At 43.7% G+C, this 19,378-nt stretch overlaps 4 protein-coding genes across 4 annotated transcripts in view; 3 read left to right on the top strand and 1 right to left on the bottom strand.

Annotated features, from left to right (window-relative positions):
- Window positions 1-2: 2 nt before the first annotated feature.
- Window positions 3-1,952, top strand: LOC116617508. Its single transcript, XM_032380227.2, has 2 exons — window positions 3-550; window positions 742-1,952. Exons 1-2 carry the CDS (start codon window positions 169-171, stop codon window positions 1,950-1,952), a joined length of 1,593 nt encoding a protein of 530 aa, XP_032236118.2. The 5' UTR covers window positions 3-168.
- A 1,990-nt stretch (window positions 1,953-3,942) lies between these two features.
- Window positions 3,943-4,797, top strand: LOC5510982 (circumsporozoite protein). Its single transcript, XM_001631374.3, has one exon. It carries the CDS (start codon window positions 3,943-3,945, stop codon window positions 4,795-4,797), a length of 855 nt encoding a protein of 284 aa, XP_001631424.3.
- Window positions 4,798-5,945: 1,148 nt separating this feature from the next.
- LOC5510968 lies at window positions 5,946-12,010 on the top strand. Its single transcript, XM_032380226.2, has 3 exons — window positions 5,946-6,119; window positions 7,072-9,054; window positions 10,025-12,010. Exons 2-3 carry the CDS (start codon window positions 7,077-7,079, stop codon window positions 11,383-11,385), a joined length of 3,339 nt encoding a protein of 1,112 aa, XP_032236117.2. The 5' UTR covers window positions 5,946-6,119; window positions 7,072-7,076; the 3' UTR covers window positions 11,386-12,010.
- The window catches only part of LOC116617512 (von Willebrand factor A domain-containing protein 8-like), a 33,686-nt gene continuing 26,078 nt past the window's right edge, over window positions 11,771-19,378 (bottom strand). The window contains exons 32-38 of the mRNA XM_048732700.1: window positions 16,181-16,590; window positions 15,367-15,420; window positions 14,594-14,805; window positions 13,480-13,714; window positions 12,822-12,980; window positions 12,163-12,500; window positions 11,771-11,992 (exon numbers count right to left, since the gene is read on the bottom strand). Coding sequence (XP_048588657.1) covers window positions 11,884-11,992; window positions 12,163-12,500; window positions 12,822-12,980; window positions 13,480-13,714; window positions 14,594-14,805; window positions 15,367-15,420; window positions 16,181-16,590 — 1,517 coding nt within the window. The 3' untranslated portion in view covers window positions 11,771-11,883. The remainder of the gene's footprint in view (window positions 11,993-12,162; window positions 12,501-12,821; window positions 12,981-13,479; window positions 13,715-14,593; window positions 14,806-15,366; window positions 15,421-16,180; window positions 16,591-19,378) is intronic.

Here is a 19,378-nt window from a genome sequence, read left to right as displayed (position 1 = left end):
GGCGCGCCATTTTTTGAATGAAGTAAAGTTCACAAAAAGTTCCAAAAAGACTCTATCATCTAGATAGAAGCGTAAAGCTAATTTACCACGAAATTGGGTAAAGAATCTGTAAAAAGTTTCACGTTAATCTGAGATAGTCATCGTATAAATAACCTAACCAAGAGAGAGATGTTTGGAGTAAAGGAGCAAGTCGAAGGCTGCGGTCAATGGATATCCACAAAATCCAAACGGAACTTTCGCCAGCCACTTCAAAAGCAACACAAGAAAAACACCAAAAAGACATTCAACACAGTCTTCAAACGAGACCACATACCTGGAGTCTACATCTCAGCTTCTCCGATCCCTGAACATGTCAAGAAAAGATTGGCCCGAGCAAAGCAGTGCAAGTTAGAACGGTTTTTGAAGCCTTTTAAAGTAGATCAAGATTTCATAGAACAGGATCGTGGGGCTATCGAAGAAGAGATGTGTAAATTTGGAAATGCATTCAAAACAAGACGGGTACTAGGAGCCCGTAGAAGGCAACGTTGGAGTGGTGAAGGGCTGGAATCAGGTATATTCCAAGGGGTATTCATGGAGTTTATTGCATGACGGCTGAAGCAAGGAAGGGGGAGATTTTCTTATAATTTTTCATTTTTTTAAAAAAATCTCTGAAAAAAATAGGATAGACGGGCCCTCTTGGTTTATCAGTGAAAATTGCTTTTTCCACTCGCCTGATAAATGCATTATATTTTTTTCTCACAGATAATTACATGTCTGGCTCTTACACAAAAAGTATTGATGTCAGTGGAGTGATGCCACTACAACAAACAATGTCACCATCTGAGGACTGTTTACATGATTGTGTTGATGAATCTAGCGATAAACACCCTGATTGTCAGAGGAATAATGTGCCTAATAGAACAAGAAAATTATCAGACACAGAAAACTATGCTCCAAATGCAAAAAAGATCAAGTGCTCATCTACAGGGGGAATTAACGAAAACTATTATGACCTGGATGGCTGCTATAGTGATAAAATTAGAAACCCTGGCAACCATGATAGCTTACCAACAGCTGTTAAATTTAAAGAGACTAGCTGTGTTGATCTTGATTCTAGTAATGATTGCATCGAAACTGGAAACCATGATAAGAATCATAGCAGTTCCAATAATGACAGTGAATATGCTCCCATTGACTTAAACAACTATGCCAGCGATGGATCCATGTCAGAATCATTTCACTACACACAGTGGGTAAGGGCACAGGTCAACCAGTGCAAACACATACAGCACAAGCTCAACAATGATTCAGAAAATAAAAACGGGACAGGCAGAGATGATATAAGCACAGAGACAAGTTTAATTGAATCCCCTGAAACCAAAAGATCTGTTATTGATGGTAACAACATGGGATATATTATTGACGCTGATGGTGACCACTTGAGATCTTTTAATGCAGAAGCTGACAATGTAAGATCTATTCTCGGCGCTGAGGCTTTTCCAGCATCTGAGTCTGAGTTTGAATATTCAGGATGGGTCTGGGAGCAGAAATCCAAATGCAGGAAGATTCAGAAGGGTGTACAAGGGATGAATAATTGGTCTCCATTAAACCTCAAGGACACTACCACACACTCTCTGGATTCAGAGGGTAAAGATTGTGAGGCCAGCTTTAAGTCCAAGAAATGGACAAAGGAACAGAGAAGAAAATGCAAACATCTACAACATTCATCCCATCAAGTTGATGTACTAAGGACTAGGGGGGAATCAGAACCCCATGAGAATTTAAAACAATTGAAGGAAAGTGGTACAGGATCAGGCAATAATGAGTGCCCCTTCTATAATTCTGGCCACCGCATGGGCGTGCCAGGGGACAACGATGATGCCACCTTTCAAGACTCCGAATCATTTAGGTTCAGTCAGTGGGTACAAGAACAAAAGCTTATATGTAAGAATCTCCAAACTGACCCACAGTAATTTTGTTAGTTGAAACAAATATATAATGGTTTTGTTTAACCAGATTTTGTGATCATCATATTTCTACGGGAAGAAAGTGCATAGTATGTATTACATGTCCGGTACACCAACAAAATACCAGTGGTACGAGTGGTGAAGCAGAAATCTCCAGTGGTAAAAGTAGAGGAACAATGACTCCCCACTTGCACGTAGAGTTGTTGAGTTGGACACACTTTTGGGTACACAAAGTTACATACTCTGGGTTTCCTGTGGTAAAATATCTGTCCTACAACTTGTGAAATTAAATTCTCCAGTAGTACAACAGTGAATCACCACATGTACAATTGGTGCTATGGAGTGGGGCTTGGAGCAGCTTTACCACACCTATCCACATTAACAGTGACAAAAGCATATTTTGGGAAACCCAAAAAACCTTCACACCAAGAGAAGGCCATTCAATAAACCTTTCCACACAGTTAGACGTCCTCAACTAAATGACAAGTTTCCGGAATGTGTGTTTTGTGTGAAGCTGTCAAAAAAGGAGTTCACATATATGGGAGTATAAGAAAACACCAGGCTTATAGCCATCCTGCTTCGCGAGTAAAGATGTGGTTGCTCACGCATGCAGTGAAAATTTCTTTTACTGCACCGTGATAGCTTGAAAAACAACACGAAAAAATAAAACAATTAATACATTTAATTTGCTTTGCTAAACCCAGCAGGAAAGCCAGGGTCTTACTGCGGACCCGCTCTTTTCAGGGTGACAGGCTACAATTGTTTTGGCTAAACAGCTCATTTGTAAATACTTCTTAGAAGACTTATTGTTTTATGCTGTGTCTACTTGCACGGCTTCCGGTAAAGGAGGAAAAAAAACTAGCTACACGGCTGTCTCCCATTTTCTCGATTTTTAGCCTAAATAACAAGTTTCTGGCTTTGAAACACTTCCATGATTATTAAGAACAGCCAAGAGATGTTTTTTAGCTTGAAAAGCTGTGCATTGAGTGACCCGCAAATGCTCGGCACATTATGAACGAAGCGTGGAGTTCTGGGACTGGGGGATGGCATCACATCGATTTTGATCATTTCCGCGATGAGACTTGTGCAACCTCGTCCCTAGGGTCTTCTGGGTAATTTTTAATATGGCATCTAGCTAACGTCAGACCCTGAAGAGATGTTAAATCTTGTGTTATATCCCGTAGCACAGACGGGGTTGTAGGCGTACTTTGGGGATTGCAATTGAAAATAAAACTATAAACTTCAATTTGTCGAAGCTTATCACCCCTGTAAGATGCAAGGCGAGCGCAGATACACTGGGTCTATTCAAAGGCCTAGGAAGGAGCCTAAGGCAGCTACCGTACAACTCATGCCCGACCACAGAAGACAGCTTGAATAGAAATTTATTGTTTTTTTGTGTCAGTTACTTTGAATCAGTTTGACTTTCGTTTGAATTAGTTTAGTTAGTGCGAAGAGCTTGCGGTTTTCTGTGTTCATCTGTTATGTCGTTCATTTATAGACAACAAAAGTTTACGTTGGATTTCCCTAAAAATCCTCTTGTAACAATTATTTATACAGGCCCGTAGCACGGGGGGGGGGGGGGAAGTGCCCCCAAATATTTTCAAAAATCATTAGGGGCGTGGCTGTGCCCCCCCCAATAATTCGAGGCCTGCTACAGCTATGTTTAAACCAAAAAGCTACCGCGGAATTTGGAATTTTGATGAAATTTTCGTCGTGATGCTTTGTCTAGACCATTGTACACTGTTTGTCCATCACCATAGTAGTAGAATCTGTAGGCAAACATCTTCTTATTGTTATTCTTTTGTCTAGTCATGTACATTTTGTTGTTCTTAATGCTCCGTATAAATAAATTCTGTTATAAATGTATCTAGAACATCCTCTCCGTCGTTCGTCTACTTGTCTTCTTTTTGTCACCTCTGAGGTAAATTATCTCCACCCCCACCCCCCTTGGGCTAAACAGGGAATGTGTTATGTGCCAAAAGAGAAGCCACACAGAATGTTACAGAATATGAGTGTCTCGTGCAACCCTAATGTCTCATGCAACCCTAATATCTTGTGCAACCCTAATGTCTCGTGCAACCCTAATGTCTCATGCAACCCTAATATCTTGTGCAACCCTAATGTCTCGTGCAACCCTAATGTCTCGTGCAACTCTAATATCTCATGCAACCCTAATTTCTCGTGCAACCCTAATTTCTCGTGCAACCCTAATTTCTCATGCAACCCTAATTTCTCATGCAACCCTAATTTCTCGTGCAACCCTAATGTCTCGTGCAACCCTAATGTCTCGTGCAACCCTAATGTCTCGTGCAACCCTAATGTCTCGTGCAACCCTAATATCTCATGCAACACTAATGTCTCATGTAACCCTAATATCTTATGCAACACTAATGTCTCATGTAACCCTAATATCTTATGCAACCCTAATATCTCGTGCAACCCTAGTGTCTCATGCAACCCTAATGTCTCATGCAACCCTAATATCTCATGCAACCCTAATGTCTCATGCAACCCTAATATCTCATGCAACCCTAATGTCTCGTGCAACCCTAATGTCTCATACAACCCTAATGTCTCATGCAACCCTAATATCTCATGCAACCCTAATGTCTCGTGCAACTCTAATATCTCATACAACCCTAATGTCTCATGCAACCCTAATATCTCGTGCAACCCTAATGTCTCATGCAACCCTAATATCTCATACAAACCTAATGTCTCGTGCAACCCTAATGTCTCGTGTAACCCTAATATCTCATGCAACACTAATGTCTCATGCAACCCTAATATCTCGTGCAACCCTAATATCTCATGCAACCCTAATATCTTATGCAACCCTAAATGTCCCTAATTGATACTGTGAAAACGAGGGTTTTGTAGTGAAACATTGGAATCTAAACATGCATTTTTTTTCGAAATATTTTTTGAATATTTTTATAGCTTTTACCATTTCAGTGATTGGTTTTACCTTGATTGGATTAAAAAAAGCCAGAGAAAAGGGTGTAGAAGCGTAGGTTTGGCGGAGTCAAGGAGATAAATCAACATAGCTTGCCTATGTTCGGGGCCTTCGTCGATGCAAAAAGAGAGACGAAACGTTCGAATACATCAGCGGCACTACTCTTTTTTCACAAAGACGGAATTTCAGCCTTGGTTTCCCTGTTCCCAGAACCCGTAGGCAAGCTATGTTGATCTATCTCCCAAAAAAAATGAGCGCCTTCCCCAAATAACCGCCTTTCCTAAGCTATAGAACCCGATGAAAACAATAACTGTACGTTGGACAGTTTTGAAATATTTCAAAATCTGTTTTATGGCTAGTCTTCCGCGTTGCCGTCCTTTGTCACGCTTGGTGAGCGAAAGCGTTACCGACCAAAAGGACAAACAAAGAGCTTGGGCTACCTGTGGACCGACACAGGACGGCTTAGCGGGGGACTATTTTATATGACTAGATGCGAAGTATTTTTTACAATGTGCAGGGAGAAGAAATCTTCCCAGATGCGCAACATACATTCTTTCAATGACAGAATATTGTGGTGGGAAATACTGTTACCCTTCCAACGTACAGTTCTTCTTTTCATCGGGTTTTATAGCTTAGGAGTGGCGGTTATTTGAGGAAGGCGCTTATTTGGTGGAAGCTATTATTTAGAGGAGGCCCTAATTCACGCAATATCGAAAGCTTCTTATTTCTTTCTTCTGATTTGCCATACCTATTCACTGTATTTTAATTTTAAATGCTTACAATCGATTTTTGTTGCGCAGCAACGTCTCCAAAGCTATACCTTAGAGTCACTCGAATAAACCTTAATTTTCGCCAATTGTTTTTGCCCTTTTATCGGCCTTTCATATAGAAAAAAATACAATGCAAATCGAAAATGAGCTATTTTCAAGTCAGCTAAAATAAGCTTGAAAGTCGGAAGAAGAGAGAAACCATTAAACGTAAAATTAAAACTGTAAGCTCACCTGAACAAATAATTCGTGGGTCAACGCATATTAATATCACTCGTATCAATAACACACTAAACAATTGGGTTCTCAGATCCTAAGAAATTGATCTCCATGCATAGTGTAATATGGCTTCACTCATATCATAAACATGCTTAGTTAGACACAAATGATAAACGATTTTAAAGCTTCAAGTGCAAAAACAGTCAAACAAAAGCTTGGGACACCGGGAAAGTAAGTTGAGATGAAGTTTGTTTACGACATATGGTTAATCCGTACAGAAATTATTCTTAGGCAGTTATCAGGATGACTATGTTTTTACAGCCAAGTAAAACAATATATCGAGAATCTAATAATGATTTTGAAAATCATGATATAGAGAGCTTCGAGGTTTTCATTCATTGATTAGTAAATTTTTTTTATTTTACATTATTTTGTACATGTTAATAGAAAATTTATAAAAATAACTAAAACAATAATACTTTTACCGTGTTAGTTTGGATTCCAAATCTTTTCTACAATAATATGTGTATTTGTAAAAAAATAATGATCATAATTCTTTTCACGCAGCTTCACTTGCATTTTCCATGCAAAATTTGCATTTTGGGGAGTTCTAGAAAAATGAGAAATAACTGCTGCAAGGGATTGGTTCTTTGAAACCAAGTGTAGTAAGCGGGTTTGTGATACGCCAATCAGGAAAGAGTTTATGTTATACAGTTGCACCTATAGTTTAGGGATCACTAAAAAGCGGTCAATTCTTTCAGACTCAACAAACTTATTACTCAATAATTTCATTTTTTCCCGCGCTTGAGAGACTGGAGCAAAAAAAAAATTTCTAATAGATGATTTTCTTATCTTGTGCATGTGATCGATTTTTCGAAAGTGGAGCCGGCTTTTGATCACTTACACATAATGGACACGTTGAAATAGGTGTATTTAGTTTAGCGATTCTTTCGGGGCCGGCTCATTCCAGATTGGTCTACCGTGCATACGCAATTGGCACGTAGAAAAAGGTGTATTTCGTTTAGCGTTACTCTCGGGGCCGGCTCACTCTTGATTGGCTTATCGCACACGTGATTGGCACGTGAAAATGGTGTATTCAGCTCAGCACTCTCTTTCCTGATTGGCTTATGGCGGGCGATTGACACGAGGGTATTAATTTAAAAGCTGTCCTTCCTTTTTTCAGTAGAGATGGTTGCGCCCGGCAAGACTTCATTCATCACACCGGGAAGATGTCATGGCTCCAGATGCGTGAAAGGCTTGTGTATCGCAGTAGCAGCCACTGTACTTATCAACTGGATGTTTCTGGGCCAATCAGGGAACGCAAAACCAGGGATAGCTCAGCTCAATAAGAGGACGATTAACATAGGGTATGATGGAGACGCACAATCGGGAAACTTGAATCTGGAAAGAACTAGTTTAAAAGGAAGTAATCTGAGACAAAGCGACGATCCCAGTGTGGGTTTTGGCAAAGACTTTTCATCACTGGAAAATACAGCAAAAGAAATCAGCGCTAGAAGCATTGTTGATAAGTTGCTTCAAGTTAAGAAAATCTACCAAAAAGATAAATATATATATCTCAAGTTTAAAATCAAAGATACTGATAGTCAAGATGCGAACGAGGAACAAAAAGAGGAAATCGCGGGAGGAATTCTAAAGATAGAAAATTATAGGAACAATATAGGGGGAGGCAGAGCAATCAGAAAGTACAATCATTTTGATACCAAGGGCCTTAACGAGAACAGAGAAACGGTCAGTGTAAAGGTTGATGCCAAAATAGACGTCAAAGGGTATGAAAGTGCAGCTTTAGAGAAGAAGAAGATGAAAGTCATGGATTACGAAAGGTACAAGAAAGTTGATGCCAAGATTGATGTTAAGGATAATGAAGAGACCCTTATAGAAAAGGTTGATGCCAAGGGTAATGGTAACGAAAATGAACAGATGAAAACAGAACAGGGTGACGCGGGAATTGATGATAATGATGAAGGAGAGAAGAAAACAGCAAAGGTTGATGCCAAGAGTAATGATAACGAAAATAAACAGATGAACAGAGATCAGGGTGACGGGAATATTGATGATGAAGATGATGGAAAGAAGAAAACAGCAAAGGTTGACGCCAATGGCGACGAGTACAAAATCGATGAGGCGATTAAAAACACTGCTAGCGCTAAAATTGACGTAACCGAAAACGAAGAGATGGGTGTTGCCAAGGGTGACGGCATCGGAGATGAAGATAACAACGAAGAAGATGAGGATGAAGACAGGAAAAAAGAGGAGGTCGAGAGAAAGATTTTATCACGAGCGACGTGCCCTAATAACAGTCTATCTCAGGAAGGCTTGCCACCGTATGGCAAGTGTACACCACACAGGCCAACCCTTGAGGCCTGTAAGACGGCCTATCAATTCTACAACCTGGAAATACCTTCACTTACATGTAATGATCCTCACAAAGCCGATATTTGTAGCGTGACTGTAACACGGGAAAAGAAGCAGATTGAAGCGCGCTGCAATGATCACCTTTGTGATCAAGACACTATCAGGACTCGAAGTATGAACCCGATGAATGGTGAACACGATGCCATCGAAACCTTTTCGACGATTAAAACACTGGCGGCTGCACTCCCACGAATCCTGAAACAAAACGCTCTTAACAAGTTTCACTATGTGTTTATCGAATGCAACAGAACTAGCGAGGTGATTCGTCAACTATTACCAGTCAGCCCTGTTTTGACGATACAGAAACATGAGAATGCTCGACCCAAGAACACTTTAAATGTGAATGTTATTTTAATCGATTCAGTGGCCAGAGCGCACTTTTACAGATCTCTCCCCGAGACAATTAACCTCTTTAAGAATTGGTCCCGAAGTGAGGACGCACCCGCTCAGGTGTTTGACTTCGAGTTATTCCAAGCCGTTGAAGGCCACACCGCGGAAAACACGCATGCGCTATTCACAGGAAAACTTTTCCCAATAACCGAAGACCGTGATGCAGTGCGCTCAGTCGAAATGGGAAAGCTGTTTCGTCATTTCCGGCGCGCTGGCTACCAGACGATGTGGCAAGAAGACCTGTGCTGGAAGGGTTACTGGGGGCTGCTGGTGGACATGGCGAAGGGCTATGATTGGAACGTACTGGCGGATGCACTGGAGAAGGAGGGCATTGATCACACAGGTGGGTGGGGATGGAGGGGGAGGGCGTTAGGAGAACAGGGGGGTGAAGTAGACATAAGGGTGAAGGAAGGAAAGTAGACGAGGGATAGAGAGAACAGGGGGCTGGAGTAGAGAAGGGTGAAGGAAGAAAGTAGACGGGGGATAGGGAGAACAGGGGGATGGAGTAGAGAGGGAGGTGAAGGAAAGAAAGTAGACGGGAGATAGGGAGAACAGGGGGATGGAGTAGAGAGAAGGGTGAAGGAAGAAAGTAGACGGGGGATAGGGAGAACAGGGGGGTGGAGTAGAGAGGGAGGTGAAGGAAAGAAAGTAGACGGGGGATAGGGAGAACAGGGGGATGGAGTAGAGAGAAGGGTGAAGGAAGAAAAGTAGACGGGGGGTAGGGATAACAGGGGGTGGAGAAGGAATAAGGGTGAAGGGAGGAAAGTAGACGGGGGATAAGGAGAACAGGAGGGTGAAGTAGATGGGAGGGTAAAGGAAGGTAAGTAGTCGGGGATGGTGAGAACAGGGGGCTGGGGTAGAGAGAAGGGTGGAGGAAGAAAGAAGACGGTAATAGGGAGAACAGGGGGTGGAGTAGAGAAGGGTGAAGGAAGAAAGTAGACGGAGGATAGGGAGAACAGGGGATGGAGTAAAGAGGAGGGTGAAGGAAGAAAGTAGACGGAGGATAAGGAGAACAGGGGGGGAGGTGGAGTAGGCATAAGGGTGAAAAAAGTGGGCGAGGAAGTGATGAGGAACACGGTGGATAGTGGAGAAAAGGGTGAAGAAAGAGGGTGCACGGCACTGAAGATCTTCGAAAAATAACGTCAACATTTTTTTGTTCCGTGTGAGGGCTAATGCTGAGATGGTCATAGAACTCAAGAGAAGCGCACAATATAAGACTTCAACGTGTTGATCTATATTCCTGACCACTCTTTCTACAGCTTGTCCGTAAGTCTTTCTACGCACTGCAAACCTTACTATTTTGTCTTTTGTAGGTATAACTCACTCTGCCTGCGAGGTGTTGAGGATGTACAACACTAACACGCCCTTCAACGGCCCCCAAGAGGGACAAATCTGCTACAATGGCCGGTTCCAGCACTCGTATTACCTGGACTACAATTTACACTCCTTCCGTGCAATAAGACAGTCGCGCTCAGCTAAACCTCTGTTATCTTACAACATCTTTAATGTCGGACACGACAACATGGGGACCCGTATAAAGACGTTTGACCGTGACCTGAGGGAGTACGTTGATCTGATCGGCCGAGAGAAGGACACCATCACGATTCTATTGGCTGACCACGGTAACACGTACACGCGTTATACTTCAGCGATAGCGGAGGGGAGGTTCGAGATGTTTCATCCGAGCTTGTTCGTGATTGTACCGAGCAACGTGGCGACTATATTAGGCAAGGAGGCGGTAGCCGCGTTACGGACCAATCAGAGGAGACTTACCACCATGATTGACATACATCATGCGCTAAGGGCACTTGCAGGGCCCATAACTAACGGTGTCCGGCCAGACGGAATATTTGGACAGATTCCGGACAGGACGTGTAACGATGTTGAATTAAGGACTCCTAATCTATGTGTCTGTGAGGGGTGGGATAGTCCTACAACAAATGACACCTTGAAACTTGCCCTGGTCGAGTTTGCAATCGGGCAGCTCAACAATAAGATACAACAACAGTTTGTGGGCGCGAATGGCGAATCAGCAGTTGCAGTGACGCGCGCATGTGCAAAGTTAAAGGCTTTGAGTTTCTACAACGTACGGGAGCGTAATTCGAACGGATCCATGTTGACTACCATGGAAATCGCAGTGCCTTCTGGAGATTTCGTTTCTCAGAAAGAAGACGTTTTTCAAGTGGAAGTCAAGTCTAGACTGAGTCTGGAGACGGATTCCCTCGATATGGAGCTCGTTCACTACGAGAGGGTGTCAATGTTCGGGAAATACAAATCATGCGCTGATAAAGGCGTCAACCCAAAACTGTGCGTGTGCTCCAAACACAAGAAGGCGTTAACTTCTAAAAGAGACCTTAGAGCAGAAGTGCTGAACGTCTGGTGGCCTTTAGGGAAAGTCTACTATAAACAATTAAAAAGCATTGGTTGCTTGTTTCTAGCAAAAAGAGTACACGGCAAGAGTGACGCTATAGGGTATGACATAGCAAACGTATGCAAACGAAGGACATACACGGTACGGGTGGTGTATACTGAGGCTAATAACATAAAGATGTCACACAAGTCACCTGTCACGGTAGTAGTGCCCGCCGGTGGCGTGACATTCGTTTTTTCCGCTAGAAAACACTATTATTATATGGAGGGAAGGGTGAGGTTGAAGGCTAGCGTCATCTATTAAATATTATTTATTCAGATATTCATGCCCAATTCGAAATAAAAAGACAAATGGTTACCTACACATTAAGTACGAGATATTGATTCATATCAATCAATGGCTGTCTATTTTATAAACGGTCTAAAAGAGCCTGAAGCGAGCGCGCGAGAGACCTGTGATATTCTTAAATGTTAGGGACTAGGCTCCAAATCCAAGTTGGCTGCCAGCAAAATCGTAGTAAACACGAATTCCTGCAAGTTTACGTGGAAAATCTCGACTTTCAAAGCTCCCGATATGTTATGTAATGTCTAATAAGTAAATCACCGAGCGAGCTAGAAAAACGACAGTTTTTAAAACAAGATTAAGTGATATGATCCATTTCTTCCCTATTCACCTTCCCCACATCTTCACATCATCCACAACTCGATTGGTGCCGTTTCGCAACATGGCGTCCTTCGCCACCGCACGGTCACTTCGGCACTCCGGTGCTCCGCTGAACGTGATAACACACCTATTAAGATGCTACCTGGTATTCAGTAGGGAAGAGGTGAATATCTGCTGCAGCACTTGTGGTAGCAGCTTAGTGTCCAGGCACTGGAAGGCGTGGCCAGATGGTAGATTTTTTACCAACCTAGAGAAATGATCAAAAGAAATCAAAAGCAAACCAAAAATTAAACTGACCGAGAGGAAACTGACGAGAAGAAACTTGACCACAAGAAAATTGACCAAGAGAAAATGGACCTGCCTGGTTACTAAGGAAGCGGCTTGCCAGTCAGCCTGGTTACCAAGGTAGCAGCTTACCTGTCAGCCTGGTTACCCAGCGAGCCAATGAAGATGGCGAAAGCGTTGACCTTGGCGTCTGAGGTCAGAACTCTTGCAAACTGATTGGCTGATATTCCGTAACGAGACAGGTTGGCGTCACTCAAGACGACCACAAAATGCTCGTCAGCCTCTTCGGTCGCTACTCGCTTCACGGCGGCCACCGTGGCTTCTAGCGTGTGGTCTCCACTCATGCAGTACTGCGCATGCGCATGCATCTGCTTCATGACGTCCAGGCGCTCGCGGTTGTTCTTCGGGACAGACCCGCACGACACGAAAGGGATCTCGGGAGATTCCCCAGAATGCCCTACGATGTCATACTACAAAAAAACATTACCCGGAAAGTCAGACCAGTGCTACTTTTGATACGCAATTTAAAGAGCCACTGTCAGCCGCCATTTTGTCATCCTAGCGAATTACCAAGTGTGAAAAAGCCGCCATTTCCAGCAGCCGATTTGGGGAAGCTATTGTGAAAGTGAATTCTTTGGCTGAGAATTGATTCTGTCATCCTTCCCTCATCCTTGCAGATTTACTAGTGCGATATTTCTTAATTCCCTTAATTCCCCCCCCCCCCCCGAATCCCATCGTTACATTCCATGATTCTGTCCACCCTACCCCTTCCGGATGCCACCGTGACATACCTTAATTCTGTCTTCATATTGATGGAAAGCCTCCATGACAAGACACGCTGCCTCCATCATCCTCTCCAAGCGGCGGTCTAACCCGTTGAACCTGTACATACTACCGCTGACATCCACCACGAACCGAAGGCGCTTAGGTATACGCTGAGGGCTTCCGGGCTGGAAATTTTCAATAAAATCGTTTGAGTTTCAAACTTATTAAAACTACTCTACCACGCAACAAAACGCATGATTCTAAACGACTTTCCTGCAACTTTCCTGACCATCTGTCCGTTAGGGCCGCACAGGTTACTAAGCTCCATGGTTTGGGTAACATAAGATTTGTTTTAGAATTCTACTTCGTATCCTCTATGTGCTGATGTGTGTTCGTCTTGAAGCCTTGCGCTTCTGACGGCAATCATTACTTTGAGCGACTGTGCGAAATGACTTGCGCAAAGGGGCCTCTTTTTTTAGTGGCAGAGGAAGCAGTGACAGAAGCGTAAAAACCAGCGCTAAAAGAGAAAGCTCCACTAAACCTCGCCTCTTATTTCCACACACGCTTTAGTAAATTGTCTCTTCGCTTCCTCTTCCATCATCGTAACCTTCACAAGTAAAAAGCCAATCAACCCAATAATGAAAAAAAACTTCTCAACGGTAGCTAAAGAAAGTTCTATTTCACCTCTGGTTCCTCGTCCCCTCGCTTCTTGTAAATCGCACGTTCCCCCGCCAGCCCGTCAATCAACTTGGTGTCGTCCAGCTCGCCAGAGGTCTGGTGACGAATCCAGACTCGCTCTTTGCTCTTGGCCTGGAGGCTGTCCAAAATGACGCGCAGGGACTGGACCTGTCTGCGCACGCGCGATAAGAAGTCTTCGTACATCTCGGCATCGTATTCGCTCATCTGGATCTCACGCAGCCTGAAGAGAAAGAGTGCGGATAATGTAGCAATGTAAAGAGGGACACAGGATTTAAACGGATCGCGGGCTTATGATCATAGTTGACAGGCTGAAACACGACATAACACTAGATGGCATAGGACTTAGAATCGGCGTTTATGATCACAGTTGACAAGCTGAAACACGACATACCACTAGTGATATAGAAAAAAGATATGGATGTCATAGGACTAAACCAAAGCCAGCGCTTATGATCATAGCTGACTGGCTAAAACATGACACCTCTTTCTAGATGGCTCCCTGTTAACGAAGAAGTTAAAGAGTAAAAACATGTTGTTTGGATTTTAACATAGACCTGTATCCGTCGTTAGCATAATGAAATTGGAAAAAGCGATGATGTTACACGCGTCGTTTTGCAACATCGTTTTTTCGCGCAACAAATGACGCCACCATTTTCGCATGTTGTGCAGCATGTTGCAAGAAAAAACGATGTTGCAAAACGACGCGTGTAACATCACCTTTATGGCTAGGATGATAAGTGTCTGTCGCTAATATCACTGTTACCAGTGTTATAGCTGAATTTGTTGTTGCGCGACTGCCAAGAATTCAAATCTCGTCTGGGAATAGCGCGTAGTCATACTACCGCCTTATTGTGTGACGCGACAGTGAGAACATGAGCGCCATCGAATGGTTTGGACGGTTGATTTACTTTGCGCTATTCACGAACGAGACAAGGAATTTGGGATTTCGTTGAGAGGTCGCTCAACAACGAATTCGCCTTTAAAGCAATAATTGTTTTTTAAAACTTGAAATGATATGTCTCAGGTCGCGGTAGCAAGAACGAATTTCGTAGCTGAAAACCAAGTACACGTCCGAGACGAGGCTACTGCCGCGACGTACCTCTCCTTGAAGGCCCTCCTGGCCACCTCCCGTGCAGCTTGCTTCACCTCCTCAGGGACCCCTCCTTTTTCTTCGTCCGATAACTGGTGCACGTCATGACCAGCGTCTAGTCTATACGGACCACCCTTGCCGCCGAGCCCGGCCGTGTCACGCCCTCCTGTTCCACCGGCCCATGTGTTACCACCGACATGAGGTGCGTTATCGGGGTCAACCTGACAAAGATGTGGGTTAGATCAAAGTCACAAGCAATCCACGTGCCTATCACGCATTACCCACGTACCTATCACGTATAACTCACTTGCCTATCACGTATCAACCACGCGCATTAACCACACGTATTAATCACGTGTTACCCACACACCAGCACGTGTTACCCACGTACCTATCACGTGATACCCAAGCGCCTAACACTTGTGACCCACGTACCTATCACGTGTTACCCACGTACCTATCACGTGTTACTCATGCGCCTATCACGTGTTACCCACGTACCTATCACGTATTACCCACGTACCTATCACGTGTTACCCACGTGGGTTTTTACCCACGCTTACATGCGGGCTTGTCGCGTAGTCACAAAGCCGGTTCACGACAACATTTTGTCAAACGACTTAAAATAGTAGATCTTTTGCAACAACAAAAACAACAGCAGCAACAACAACCAACAACAACAGCCAAAAAACAACAGCAACAACAATCAACAAGAACAGCATCAACAGAAAAAAACAAAAACAACAGGAAAATCAACAGAAATACGAATACTAACGTCACACCTTTCCGTGTTTAGGACTTGAGACATCCTCGCCACTGTCCCTGGAATAAGTCACCTGTGATACGATAATGAACACGACTTACTACTAGGAAAGAGATAACACAATAAGTCACCTGTGATACGATAATGAAAACTAGGAAAGAGATAGCATAATGTGCACTGCTTGTTTTGTTTGCGACAGATCTTTCTGTTCGTAGCTATGTAGCGACATGCACACAAGTGCAAAGCTATGTAAATGACAATACGGTGGCACTTAAGTTACTCGAACCCTCGAGGGAAACGAGAAACCTTTCGATTTAGCGGGGAGTTCGAGTTATCCGAGAGAAAGGACTGAAAATATGTCTTTACGGAACTTGCAGGTTGAGCGGGGAGTTCTCGAGTTCAGGTAATCGCTATAGACCGCTATAGACTGCTATAGACCGCTTTCACGATGTTGCGCGCGCATCCAAAAGACCACAAATTGGCGGGCCACAGCTGATCCAAAATGCGTACGAAACTCAAGCGCCAATATGACTATAGCACTCTGACAGCATTTTTTAAAGCTTCGTCTGTAAACTACACATTGTACGACACTTTATATCAGCTTGTCGCCAGTCTATGGCATTTTGAATGCGCGCGCAGCATCGTAAAAACGGTCTATTGGATGAGAAACTGTGAAAAAATCTAATGTTTACCATATAAAAAGAAAATGTTATAATTCATTCACCGAATTTAAAAAAAATATCACAATAATTTCCCTAAATCAGCCAATGAAAATGGAGGTTTCTTCACCCTTTGTATTTTGCTAGGATGACCAAATGGCGGATTAAAAATACCTGCAAAGCACCCTGGGAATCCTTGCCGATTAGATTTTTCCACTCCTCTAGCGACCTCTCCAGATTCGTGACCGCAGTCTCCCAAAGCCTCACTCGGCCAGCGGCGTCCACAGTCACCAGGCCATCGCTTGTGGAAGCCGCCATATACACCGGGGCATCTGAATAACGCGCGTAAACAGACAACCGCTGGCTACCGTAGAAAGGGAGATAGCGGGCGCTTCGGCGAGCGAGGTCTACGATCTCGAGGTGAGCTATTGTTCCGGGAGGGACTGGGCTTGACTTTTCAAAATCGGGGTCTGGAGGAACGAGGGAGTCTGGAACTAGGCGTATGACTTGTCCTGTGGCCGGGAAGCAAACTGGGCGGACTGAGTCGAGCGTGACTATATCCTTTCTTCTGAACGAGTCTTTCGCTAGAAAAGGGGAATACCATGGTTATACAGCCTTTATACCACCCAGTAAAAGTCCAGTAACAACACCGGTACCGTAACACCGTCGTGACCACTGTGTGGCATCCCATTGCCTTAAATTCCATGAATCCGACTTGCGTGACACTGTTTTTTTTTTAAGGTTTAGAACTCCCATCATTTTGAAAAATATAACTTACCCAGCATTGTTTGATATCGTAGAAATATAATCGAGTCGATTTTATTTTAGGATGGATTGAATTTCAGCATGATTCAAACGGATTTAATTCACATGGGGTTTTCATAGCCTGCACAACCACGCGTCACGCAAATCGGATCGAAAAGTATAGCTGAAAAACACTGAGTTGATAAACACTGCTTAAAGCACTGAAATTAGAAAAATTGTGTTTGTGGAGGGGGAGGGGCTGCCCCAATGCTTTTCCTTCTTTCCCTAATAGTAGGATGTCTGTAATAGCAGGGTGTCTGTAATAGCAGGGTGTCTATAATAGCAAGGTGTCTGTAATAGCAGGATGTCTGTAATAGCAGGATGTCTGTAATAGCGAGATGTCTGTAATAGCAGGATGTCTGTAATAGTGGGATGTCTGTAATAGCAGGGTGTCTGTAATAGCAGGGTGTCTGTAATAGCAAGGTGTCTGTAATAGCAGGGTGTCTGTAATAGCAAGGTGTCTGTAATAGCAGGGTGTCTGTAATAGTGACATGTCCGTAATAGCAGGGTGTCTGTAATAGCAGGGTGTCTGTATAGCAAGGTGTCTGTAATAGCGGGGTGTCTGTAATAGCAGGGTGTCTGTAATAGCAGGGTGTCCGTAATAGCGGGATGTCTGTAATAGCAGGGTGTCTGTAATAGCGGGGTGTCTGTAATAGCAGGGTGTCTGTAATAGCAGGGTGTCTGTAATAGTGACATGTCCGTAATAGCAGGGTGTCTGTAATAGCTAGATGTCTGTAATAGCAGGGTGTCTGTAATAGCAGGGTGTCTGTAATAGCAGGGTGTCTGTAATAGCAGGGTGTCTGTAATAGCAGGGTGTCCGTAATAGCAAGGTGTCTGTAATAGCAGGGTGTCTGTATAGCAAGGTGTCTGTATAAGCAGGGTGTCTGTAATAGCTAGATGTCTGTAATAGCAGGGTGTCTGTAATAGCAGGGTGTCTGTAATAGCAGGGTGTCTGTAATAGCAGGGTGTCTGTAATAGCAGGGTGTCTGTAATAGCAAGGTGTCTGTATAGCAGGGTGTCTGTAATAGCAGGGTGTCTGTAATAGCAGGGTGTCCGTAATAGCAGGGTGTCTGTAATAGCAGGGTGTCTGTAATAGCAGGGTGTCTGTAATAGCAGGGTGTCTGTAATAGCAGGGTGTCTGTATAGCAAGGTGTCTGTATAGCAGGATGTCTGTATAGCAGGATGTCTGTAATAGCAGGGTGTCTGTAATAGCAGGGTGTCTGTAATAGCAGGGTGTCCGTAATAGTTGGGTGTCTGTAATAGTAGGGTGTCTGTAATAGTGACATGTCCGTAATAGCAGGGTGTCTGTAATAGCAGGGTGTCTGTAATAGCAAGGTGTCTGTAATAGCAGGGTGTCTGTAATAGCAGGGTGTCTGTAATAGCAGGGTGTCTGTAATAGCAGGGTGTCTGTAAAGCAAGGTGTCTGTATAGCAGGATGTCTGTAATAGCAGGGTGTCTGTATAGCAAGGTGTCTGTAATAGCGGGGTGTCTGTAATAGCAAGGTGTCTGTAATAGCAAGGTGTCTGTAATAGCAGGGTGTCTGTAATAGCAGGGTGTCTGTAATAGTGGGATGTCTGTAATAGTGGGATGTCTGTAATAGCAAGGTGTCTGTAATAGTGGGATGTCTGTAATAGCGGGATGTATGTAATAGCGGGATGTCTGTAATAGCAAGGTGTCTGTAATAGCGGGATGTCTGTAATAGTGGGATGTCTGTAATAGCGGGATGTCTGTAATAGCGGGGTGTCTGTAATAGCAGGGTGTCTGTAATAGCGGGATGTCTGTAATAGCGGGATGTCTGTATAGCAGGGTGTCTGTAATAGCGGGATGTCTGTAATAGTGGGATGTCTGTAATAGCGGGATGTCTGTAATAGCAGGGTGTCTGTAATAGCAGGGTGTCTGTATAGCAAGGTCTCTGTAATAGCAAGGTGTCTGCAATAGCAAGGTGTCTGTAATAGCAGGGTGTCTGTAATAGCAGGGTGTCTGTAATAGCAGGGTGTCTGTAATAGTGGGATGTCTGTAATAGCTGGTTGTCTGTAATAGCGGGGTGTCTGTAATAGCAGGGTGTCTGTAATAGCGGGATGTCTGTAATAGCAGGGTGTCTGCAATAGCAGGGTGTCTGTAATAGCGGGATGTCTGTAATAGGGGGATGTCTGTAATAGCAGGGTGTCTGTAATAGCGGGATGTCTGTAATAGCGGGATGTCTGTAATAGCGGGATGTCTGTAATAGCGGGTTGTCTGTAATAGCAAGGTGTCTGTAATAGCAAGGTGTCTGTAATAGCAGGGTGTCTGTAATAGCAGGGTGTCTGTAATAGCAGGGTGTCTGTAATAGCAGGGTGTCTGTAATAGTGGGATGTCTGTAATAGCGGGATGTCTGTAATAGCGGGGTGTCTGTAATAGCAGGGTGTCTGTAATAGCAGGGTGTCTGTAATAGCAAGGTGTCTGTAATAGCAGGGTGTCTGTAATAGCAGGGTGTCTGTAATAGTGACATGTCCGTAATAGCAGGGTGTCTGTAATAGCAGGGTGTCTGTAATAGCAGGGTGTCTGTAATAGCAGGGTGTCTGTAATAGC

This window comes from Nematostella vectensis, chromosome 9 (genome assembly GCF_932526225.1).
Source record: "Nematostella vectensis chromosome 9, jaNemVect1.1, whole genome shotgun sequence".
Taxonomy (NCBI): Eukaryota; Metazoa; Cnidaria; class Anthozoa; order Actiniaria; family Edwardsiidae; genus Nematostella; species Nematostella vectensis.
The sequence above is the reverse complement of the archived record's forward strand: the minus strand, read 5'-3'. Positions and strand labels throughout refer to the sequence as shown.

Bases quoted from the DNA above. Each gene is read 5' to 3' on its own strand.
- LOC5510968 (XM_032380226.2), top strand. From the start codon at position 7,077: ATGGTTGCGCCCGGCAAGACTTCATTCATCACACCGGGAAGATGTCAT. The intron at 9,055-10,024 runs GTGGGTGGGGAT...TGTCTTTTGTAG, and splicing joins GGAGGGCATTGATCACACAG to GTATAACTCACTCTGCCTGC.
- LOC116617508 (XM_032380227.2), top strand. From the start codon at position 169: ATGTTTGGAGTAAAGGAGCAAGTCGAAGGCTGCGGTCAATGGATATCC. The intron at 551-741 runs GTATATTCCAAG...TTTTTCTCACAG, and splicing joins TGGTGAAGGGCTGGAATCAG to ATAATTACATGTCTGGCTCT.
- LOC5510982 (XM_001631374.3), top strand. From the start codon at position 3,943: ATGTTACAGAATATGAGTGTCTCGTGCAACCCTAATGTCTCATGCAAC.